General features: G+C 35.9%; 1 protein-coding gene across 1 annotated transcript in view; it reads left to right on the top strand.

Annotated features, from left to right (window-relative positions):
* Positions 1-11,099, top strand: part of NBAS (NBAS subunit of NRZ tethering complex) — a 750,019-nt gene that overhangs the window by 704,385 nt on the left and 34,535 nt on the right. The window contains exons 49-50 of the mRNA XM_042781864.1: positions 2,910-3,049; positions 6,638-6,782. Of these exons, the coding sequence (XP_042637798.1) occupies positions 2,910-3,049; positions 6,638-6,782 (285 nt within the window). The remainder of the gene's footprint in view (positions 1-2,909; positions 3,050-6,637; positions 6,783-11,099) is intronic.

Genomic DNA, 11,099 nt, shown 5'->3' with positions numbered 1-11,099 from the left:
GTTCAAACCCACCAGCCACTCCTCGGAAGGAAGATGGGGCAATCTACTTCCGCAGTGATACTGCCTCGGAAACCCAAGGAGGGGTTGCTATGAGTCAGGTCTGACTCGACGGCACATAACAGCAACAACACAACAACATGTCCACAGTAAATAGAATGTAGAAAAATGTTCATCATATAATACCACATTTTCAAGTGTTACTTGAATAAGGTTGAAGATACTGTCTTAGGATGCAAGATACCTAAGGTCTTCCTTTCTCAAGTATCCAAATTAGATGTAAGATTTTAAAAGAAATCTATAATACCAAATCTATAGTATCAAAAGAAATCTGTAATATCTTACATCTATAATATCAACAAAACATTGTTGTTCCAGTATTTTTGACAGAAAAAAAAATTGGATTGCCTTTTAACACAGCTCAAAATACTAACTTGAGAATGTATATAGAGTAAATGACTTTGCAGAAGTAACAAGGCATGATTGGTTTAGACATATTGACCATTTCTGTCCACATTGCTATCTCTGGGTCTTTTTTAGTATTTTCCCTCTTGGTGCCATTTTCTTTTTAAATCTTACATCTATCTCCATTAACAAAACCAGTGAAAATTTTAATATCAGTCTATGCTAAATCTTTTATAACCAACAAATTATCTTCATTAATTCATTTTTATATCCAGTCATTAGTTCATTCATTAATTCAGTAAATACTTATTGTACCTCTACTTTTATCAGGCATTATTTTCAGTAGTGGGGAAAAACTAAACTCACTGCCATTGAGTCACTTCCAACTAATAGTGACCCCTATTGGGTTTCCAGGGCTATAAATCTTAAAAACATTCACTTTAATAGTATAAAGCTTATTCTTGCTTATTTGAGTTCTCTGAGTGCAGGACACACTGATTTCATTCATTCTAATTATATTATTGCTCTGCTACTCACTGGCCCGGTTGTCTTGGACAACTGAGCCTGTTTCCTCATGTATAAAGTATAGTTAACACTGCCTGTACTGTCCTCTGTGCAGAATTATTGTGGGGACCAAGTAATTTACTGTATTAGAAACTATTTCAAAAACTATAAAACGCATTTTGATTATTGTTTCATGGAGCTCTAAGGCAGGTTTTAGAAAATCTGATTGGTCATTTCATGAACATGGCTTCCCAGAGTTGATTACCAATACTTTCATAGCACGTATCAAATATTGTGTAATTCACGGTGTAACTTTTTCAAATTACTCCTTGGGATCAGAGACAGAGTGTCTATTAAATTAAATGTTTTGGAAACATGCATTAATGTAAGCAATTTAGCAAATATTTAGGTAACCACCTATTTTCATTATCCTTTCAAGGTATCATCTGAGTCTTATGAATGCCTGTGTACCCAAATACAGAGAATCTGTATAAAGAAAGGTTATGACACTGAAGAACCAGTGTTTGGCTTGCTTTTATATGTAAAACTACTTTTTAACTTATAATAACATTCATTTTCATCCACAGAGGCATTGAAAATGTGATTTGTTTGAGGACTGCCACATTGTGAAAGTAACATCATTCAGTTACTCTGTGAGAGAAAAAAATGAATGCTCTATACTTGGTAGATCAGAAGGAAGGTTCAGCAATCTACTTCCATAGTGATACTGCCTTGGAAACTCAAGGAGGGTTGAGTTAGGTCCAACTCCACAGCACATAACAACAACAAAAATAGTTGGTAGAAACTTCTTTCACATTTGTTGTGTAGATGTGAATAAAAGATGTTTTACTTTATTTTGATGTATAGCCGAAAACTGATAAAATCTTTAATTTAAAATTAGAGAAATTTTCTAGACAACATGAAGGCAAAGTAATCATAATACAAAAAATAAAATTAAAAATACACTCGAAAATTTAAAACATTCAGCTAATGTAGCTTATAGTGAAATATTCAAATTTCAAATTGTTGTTGTTAGGCACTGTTGAGTCAGCTCCAACCCATAGCGACCCTGTGTACAGCAGAACGGAACACTGCCCAGTCCTGCACCAGCCTCACAGTCCTTCCTATACCTGAGCCCATTGTTGCAGCCCCTGTGTCAGTCCATCTCATTGAGGGCCTTCCTCTTTGTTGCTGACCTTCCACTTTACCAAGCATGATATTCTTCTCCTGGCAACGGTCCCTTCTGACAACATGACCAAAGTAGGTGAGACAAAGTCTGGCCATTCTTGCTTCCAAGGATTATTCTGGCTACACTTCTTCCAGAGCAGATTTGTTCGTTCTTCTGGCACTTCATGGTATTTTTAGTATTGTTAACAAACACCACAGTTCAAAGGCATCAACTCTTGTGTGGTCACCCTTATACATTGTCCAGCTTTCATATGCATATGAGGAGATTGAAAATACCATCATTTGGGTTAGGCCACCTTAGTTTTCAAATAGACATCTTTGCTCTTCAGCACTTGAAAGAAGTCTTTTGCAGCACATTTTCCCAGTGCTATATGTTGTGTGATGTCTTGACTGCTGCTTCCATTGCTGTTGATTATAGAACCAAGTAATATGAAATCTTTGACAACTTCAATCTTTTCTCCATTTATCGTGATGCTGTTTTTGGTCCATTCAGTATTTTAACATAACAAACATCGAATGCCAGTAAACCCCAGTTCTTTGGAAATCTGCTTGTTTAAATTTTTTAGTAAAAGAATGTTAAAACTGCCCTGTGATTTTGTTGTTCAGCCTGATGTTCTGAACATAAATAATTTGAAATGACATAGAGCAGAGACCTTTTGAAGTTTCTTGTTTGTGTTTATTTAGATTTTATCTTCCCTCTGCACATAAAAATTTCTCAAATAGTAGTGTTTAATCAAAATAATCAAATTTGAAGTCTATGTAAACCAATTCAGTAGGTTTTACCACCAGTTTCAGATGTGCATTTCCACTTACAGGTGGACGTCACTGACATTGAAAATGAAGAGAACCGCTACTCTCTCTTTCTGGAGCTACTAGAATCCAGTTACCATGAAGTTGACTTTCAGCACTTGGTTTTACTCTTGCAAGCTTGGCCACCTGTGAAGAGTGAATATGTGTAAGTTTTAACATGAAGGTAGACTAATTAGCTTTCTCAAAATCTCTCTGGGCTCTTGTTCTAAAAATTCAGTACCTTCAAAAGAGCCATGAAATAAGAATAATGTAGTCAGTATTTGCCTTTAGAGAAAATTAAATTGTTTTTTAAAATACTGTGATGTCTTTTCATTTCTCCTTGCTCCTGAACCCAAAATATTTTATTCAAAAGTTTCATTCAATGCTTAATAATAACATCCTATTTATAATATCAACAAAACTATGTTGTTCCAGTATTTTTGACAGAAAAAAATTTGGATGGCCCTTTAACACAGCTCACAATACTAACCTGAGAATTTGTATGGAGTAAATGAATCATTCTCATTTATTGAAAATATACCATGCCTTGTGTAATTTACATATATTATCAGTAATTCTTACGATAAACCTACAAGAGGTGATGTAATCCTAATGTTATAGATAAAGGAATTAAGGTGCAAAAGTTAAATAACTTCAGGCATCCCACAGCTGATAAGTAAAGGAAACAATTCTAGCCAATTTCTGGCTACCTTCATAGCCCATGTTGTTTCCTCTGTGTCATGCTGCACTTACAGCTGCCACTCATAGCTACATGGGGTTTTCATACAGCGCCTTGTGCTGTCAGCCACATAACTTACCATTGTCCTTTGCAAGAAATGGCCAGATTTCCTCCAAACACATATGCTGGCTATCATGAACTGCTGCTGCTTCTTGCAAAAAAAAATTATAAGTTCCATGCCTCTATTCCAAATGCCCACTTGCTCCAGGACTGATCTTATTTTTCCCACACTCAGAAAGCAGGCTCTCCCTTGGGCCAATGTGCTTGCTTCTCCACACTTCTGAAGTTAAACAGGATGCTTGCCTGAAAACAAGTTATTCTGTGAGCAGTTTAGCACTTAACATCTAAAAAGACTCTTTACCTGAACTCTTGGACTAGACAATTAGGAATTTCTGAAGCAAACCAAGAATAGTGTTTTGTTTAGCTTTATTTTTTAACCAAGTGTAAAATGTGTAGGGGAGCACTTAGGTCTCCATTATTTTTGACAGCAATAGTATGCTGATGTATTTTTAAGAATAGATTATTACTTTTACTGTTTGAAACTGTACAGTACAGGTCCTCACATCGTGAAACCTTAAGTTTTACTTGTGACCCTCTTTAGTTCCAGCTGCCTTGGAGTAGCTACCTCAGGAGCTGGGGCTACATGTTAAAAGTAGACTCCTGAATCCCATACTGGACTTTCTGATCCCAAGCATCTGTAGGGGGTACCTTGAGATCTCTTCCTAAGGAATTTCCTAGGTGATGATAATGTGAAACTTTTATTATTTGAAACTACTCACTTTTTTACGGTAAAATACACCCACAAGAAGCAAATCAGCTTCACTTAAACATGTAAAAAAAATCCTTAATTCTTAGAAGTATTTCTTATTTTTTTGTAGTCATATGTGAAATGATATTTTTAAATTGCTGGCCTATGTTTCATAAAAATAATAAATCATTAGAATATGAACAAAGCAATTACTGATTTACTCAACCCCACTTATCATTAATTTATCTTCTAAGGAGTACTCAAGGAACTCTGGTGGCATGGTGGTTAAAGCATTCAACTGCTAACCAAAAGGTCAGTGGTTTGAACCCACCAGCCATTCCTTGGGAGAAAGATGTGGCAGTGTACTTCCTTAAACATTTACAGGCTTGGAAACTATGAGTTAGTTCTGCTCTGTTCTATAGGTATGCTATGAGTTGGAATCAACTTGATGGGAGTGGGTTTGATGTGTTTTTTTGGTAATGAGTACTCAGAGGATAAATAAAGTTGTCGTATCCTGCTGCTCTCTGGCTCAAATTGATGCTCACCATAGGAGGATGTATGATGGGATCCTTTAGAATGTTCTCAAAAGTACTTTTCAAACAATCCAATGTACAACTTCAGCATTTCTAAAATAATGAGAGAGAAAGAGATAATGAAAAAGACAAGAGGAAAGAAGGAACAAAAAGGAGAAAAAACTGATAGTGTGGAAATGATTGAATGTTGTCAGTAAATACAAAAAGATTAAAAGCTAAGGAATGTGTTTGATATGACTACTAATTTACTAGTATCAAATTTGAGACTTAAGAGAGTATAGTTTTTCATTTTCAGTCCCTTGCTAGGAGAAGGCATGGAAAGGCTAATAGATTTGTAGTTATAAGAGATTTCTTCATTTTCATTCTAGTATATCACTATTAGCTGATGAGAAGTACTTTTTTATAGTTCATTTTCAAAGCCACATTGCCCACTGGTGCATGTTCTGCTTGCAGGTCAGTGCCTCTTACAATGAGACAGACAGCCTATTACAGGCAAACCCAGAAAAGCTGAATTCAGACTTTGAAAGAGGAAAGCAAAGGACTAGTCCTTGAGAATAAGAAGACTCCCCAGCCAACTAGACATTCTCATAAAGCTTTGTTTGTACCATGAAGTAAAGCAGTATTCTTTACCATCACAGATTGTTAGTATGAACTGAGATAACAAAATCATTGCCAAAATCTCAGTAGTGTGAGTCTTGTTATCATTGTGGCACTTGAAATTTTTGTTAGGGAGCAAGGAATGAAATTCTTTCAAGAGAAGGACCACCCTTAGTTGTGGAGCAAGGAATGAAATTCTTTCAAGAGAAGGACCACCCTTAGTTGTTCACTATCTACAATCCAGTGCTATGCTAATGACACAACAGATTCTTAATAAATAGTAAATTAAAAAAAAAATTATAAATGAAATCATTATTCTGTTCATGAGACCATGGAATGAATTTATTTAACATATCTTTTGAAATGTAAATCATAATGTTTTAATGAAACATGAGATAGTGGCAGTCAGAGAAGGGAAAGAAAAGGCATTCTTCTATACTTTTATGTTTCAGAGAATGGGAAAACAATATGAAGCAGGAAATATGATCTATAGCTTGTCTCTGAGTTCTCTGTGCTGTATCCCAAGCTGACCTCTGACATACACTACCCTTTTTGAAATTTAGTATTGCCCTGGCCCTGGCCCCATTGTTACACTAACAATGTTATGATCAACAAGAGATAATATTTATGTAATAAGTAGTCAGATATGCCTACTACTGAGAGTGATAGTTCATAATTATATACATAATTCATTAGATAAAGCAACCCTGCAAGGAAAACATTAAATCTCCTTTTAACTAGTAAGAATATTGAAGACCAGAAAGGTTGGGTGTCTTCCACAGAACCATACAGCAAGGCTGAGAATGTTTAGGTCACCACTTACCTGAATTCTCCAAGTAGTAAATCAAGGAACCAGAGTTGAACCCCAGTCTCTGGTTTCAATGTTTGTCTCTTAGAATTTCCACCTGAATTTCCACTAGCTACTGGGGCACTTGTTGATACCATGATAACCTGCTTTTTCTCCTTAAGATGTTATCTTTTCTACAAGATAGCCTTCAAGGAATACACCAGCTAGATTCTGACTGTAATTTGCCATAACCATTTTACTCAAAAAATAAGATTTCTTTCTTATTTAAATTTCTTATCACAATCATGATAGCTTTGACATTACCAATACCTTACATTTTTCTCCATTAGAACCAGCCTAAGCAGTAATCCATGGATGAGACTAGTAACAGTGATGTTAACCAGATGTACAGTGGAGAACAAGGAAAGATTGGGAAATGAAGCTTTGAAAATCTGTCGGTCTTTATACAATACCATGCAGATGCTCCCTGCAGAGGTGAGTGGAGATTTCAAGTGGCTTTAGTGGGAGTGTTCCTTTTCATATTAGAACTCTTCACTGTAAACAGTATCAGAGACTACTTGAGGAACAATTAGCTTATATCACTACTGGTAAATACTTATATAATTCATAACAGATCAATAGAAGAAAAGCAATGCTGAAAGGGTGCTTTGAGATATTTTTCTTTTTGTTATAGTCTGAAGCAGTATTTGTTTTACAAGCTCCAGAATATAATCCAAATTTAAATTCTTTTTAGGTGCCTTTTATGTCTAACTCAAATTTATGTTGCAGAGGATCATGGTAACTCATGTTATGTTTGTCTGAATAATGCCATGTGGTTAAGTAGTAGTAAGCTTTAGCACTCCTCTCAGCAGGTAACTAATTACTCTAATTTTTACATATTTCTTTTTGTCATCATTATAATGAGATTGTATAACCCCAATATATACTCTCTACAAAAGCATGGTTAAAATTCAATCACCTATCTCCACGTTGGCTTTTGTTCTCTATTTGATCCTATATTGGGATGACTACAAAGATAATTGTTTAATAACACACCCAGTACTCACTTACTGACTTTTTTTTTTTCTTTTTTTCTTTACCATCCCCAACCATAAAAAATTCTCCTCCCTTCTCCTCCCTGTGCCCTTATTGACTGTCTTTTTATGTGACATTTTACATTTACAACAGTGGTAAAAAATCTACTATCTGACTATCTTGCACATTAATAACAAACGTCTGGCAATAACAAATGCCGAGATGCTAGGCAAAAGTAATGCTGGCTGTGATGCTTAAGGTTATGTGTCAAGTTCGTTGGGCCGTGATTCTCAGTGGTTTGGCAGTTACATAATGATGTAATTTGGTAGTTATATAATGATACATACTTTGACAGTTATGCAATGATGTGTTCATCCTCCATTTTGCAATCTGATGTAGTCATCCTCCATTTTCACACAATGCCAGTTCTCACATAACAACCTGGTCTTTAGAACCTAACCATGTCAGTAAGTGAGGAGTGGTTATATATGTTTGATATATTTTCATTTATATCATATATACATACATATATGTATATATGTGTGTGTATGCATATATATATGTGTGTACATATATATGTATATATGATATATATAAAATATGTATATAAACCAAAAACTAAACACTGCCATCGAGTTGATTCGCCTTACAGTGATCCCTTCTTGGGTTTCTGAGGCAGTATGTCTCTGCAGAAGTAGATTCCACAGTCTTCCTTCCAAGGAGTGCCTGGTGGGTTTGAACCACCAGACTTTGGTTAGCAGTCAAATGCCTTATGTACTATACCACCAGAGTTCCTAAATATATAAATATATATATATATTTATATTTATATTTATATAAAATACACATTTGTTGTTGTTGTTATGTGCCATCAAGTAGGACCTGACTCATAGCAACCCCTCCTTGGGTTTCCAAGGCAGTATCACTATGAAAGTAATTGCCCAATCTTCCTTCTGAGGAGTGGCTGGTGAGTTTGAACCCCCAGCCTTCTGGTTAGCAGTCAGGTGATATATATATATCACCAACAAACCAAAGCCATTGCTGTCAAGTTGAATCCTGACTCATAGCTATCCTGTAAGACAACGTAGAACTGCTCCATTCAGTTTCCAAGGCTGTAAATCTTTATAGACGCAGACTGCCATATCTTTGTCCCAAAAAGCACCTGGTGAGTGCTGAACTTTCAATTAGCAGCAAAGCACTCAACCATTGCACCATAAAGGCTCCTTCTATCACATACATAATTTCATGCATTCTAAAATAGCATGTATTAATTACAGCTCCCTGCTGTGGATTCTACTTCGGCAGTATATTGTTTAAGCAGTTTACATATCTTAAATTTAAGCATTTGGATCATGGCACTAAATTGATTAATTTTGAGTTTCTACTGCATATGAGATAAACTTGAAAATAAAACTGTAAATATGATTCTTTGAATCCTAATTGTAATTACTCAAGGAAAATATTCTCATTGTGAATGCGCATTTAGTGAATTGTTTTCTGAATAAGGGACTGGTTAAGTGTTTTTTGATGGAAATTTTAAATCTTTTGTCCATTTCAAACAGAAATAGAGGTTCAGAGGGCAAACATCTTTGCTTCAGATCGCTCAGGCGTTAAATGATGGATCTGACCCTTAAACCAAGTCTCTGTGCTTGAATGTTTGAAAAATAAATACCTCCAGATGAGACATTCTTGCTATAGTGAATTTACAGTGAATATTGAATGCCTGGCTTAGGCTCTTTTGTAAGTTTTTTTTTTCCCCCCAAGTTTTCCCTTTTCCGTAGTATTGCCTTTAAGAATGGTTTATAGAATCTTCAATCAACATTATCAGTGTGTTAAGAGTAAGATTGTTAGCATTTCTTATAATTGCATGATGCTGTTGTTTATTCATGACGACTCGTACATGCAGAGTAGGACTGCTTCATAGGGTTTCCGTGGCTGTGACCGTTTGGAAGTAGGTGACCAGGCTTGTCTTCCAAGGCACTTCTGCGTGAGTTCGAACTGCCAACCTTTCAGCTAGTAGTCAAGCTCTTAACCATCTGCCCTACCCAGGTACTCCTTATCATTGCCTAGAGTTTTCTTTAAAATATCCTCATGGGTTTGGTTTTACTTTATTTAATTCTAAGGCAAGGATTGTAAGTCAGCAAACAACATGGCCACTGCATCTTTGATACTGACATCATACCATTGCCAGGTAATCAAGATTCAATAAAAGTTATGCATATTATCTTTCAGCCACCTGATTATAAAGACTATATATCTGAATATCCATAGGAATAGTATCCCCTGTCAGCACTACATTTAAAGTCTAAGGAAATTTTCTAGGACATCAAGGGAAAAGTATGTTCTTCTCCTTTTTATTGGTAAATGAGTAACAAGTTGCACTTTCTGTTGCCTACCAAAAATATAAAATATAATAAGGATTTGGAGTTAAATGAGAAGTTAAATAGCTGTGATGCGTCAGCTCTCAAAGCATACTAATATGTTTCTATAGACAATTGAGGTGATATCAGAATCATCTGGTCTATAATTCCTAAGTGTTTTAGGGAAATCAAAGTAGATACCACAACATCCCACATACACACATTATAACACTCCTCAAAGATGCCATAATAAAGGATTTACTTGCCTGTCCTCTGTATTAGGACTGAGAGCTCCTAAGAACAGGAAACATCATACATAGTACACTAGAAAGAGCCCTGGTAATACCCAAAGTTACACTGTTTCTCATCTTGTGTCTCAAAGTGCTCTGTAACCATGAATAAATCACTGTCATTAATTAAATTATGCCCCCAAAAAATATATGTCACTTTGGGTAAGCCATGATTCTCAGTGGTTATGTAATGATGAAATCATGCCTTATGTTGTCATCTGATGTGATTAACCAATCAGTTGTAAGGGGATTAGTGTGGGATGTAACATGCTTACTCAGGTCATACCCCTGATCTAACAATGTAATGGGAGTTTCCCAGGGATGGCCCATATCATCTTTTATATTACAAGAGATAAAAGGAGAGAGAAGTGAGCAGAGAGAGGGGACCTCATTACCACCAAGAAAGAAGAGCCAGGAGCAGAGCGCATGCTTTGGACCCAAGGTCCCTGCACTGAGAAGTATCTAGATCCAAGGGAATATGGATGCCAAGGTACATGTAGATCTCTAAGGGATGCTAGGCTCACATATGTTGAAAGGAGACAAGGACCTTTCCCCAGAACCAACAAAGAAAAAACCTTCCACTGGAGTTGGCACCCTAAATTTGAACTTCTAGCCTCCTAAACTGTGAGAGAATAAATTTTGTTAAAGCAATCCATTTGTGGTATTTCTGTTAAGCAGCACTAGATAAGTAAGACTAAATGTTCTTGACCTCTGTTTTCTAGTCTGTAAAATAAGGGGCTTAAGTTGGATGATCTCAGGGATCTCTGGTCTGTCTTTTCCACAAACACTCCAGGCTTATAAGAAGAATGAGCCAAGGCTATTTACTGTTTCACCTGTAGCACATAATTCACTACCTTTTATAAGTCTATAATATTCTCAGGGTGAAGGGAAAGGTACTAGATTTAACCCCACTCTAAAGTAGGCCATGACCACTTTTCTATTCCAATTTGAGGAAATGAAAGATGATATCAAGGAGTTCTGTTCCCATAGTGATTTTCCTTATGCTGCCTCAGTTCCAGTCTTTTTAAAATTTTCTAAATAAAACTCTTTTATTTTGTTGTTGAGAATATGCACAACAAAGCATATACAAATTTAACATTTTCTGTTGTTGTTAAGTGCCGTCGAGT

This window comes from Orycteropus afer, unplaced genomic scaffold, assembly GCF_000298275.1.
Source record: "Orycteropus afer afer isolate SDZICR_OR568_19922 unplaced genomic scaffold, OryAfe1.0 scaffold00187, whole genome shotgun sequence".
Classification (NCBI taxonomy): domain Eukaryota; kingdom Metazoa; phylum Chordata; class Mammalia; order Tubulidentata; family Orycteropodidae; genus Orycteropus; species Orycteropus afer.
This window is presented reverse-complemented; position numbering and strand designations above follow the sequence as displayed.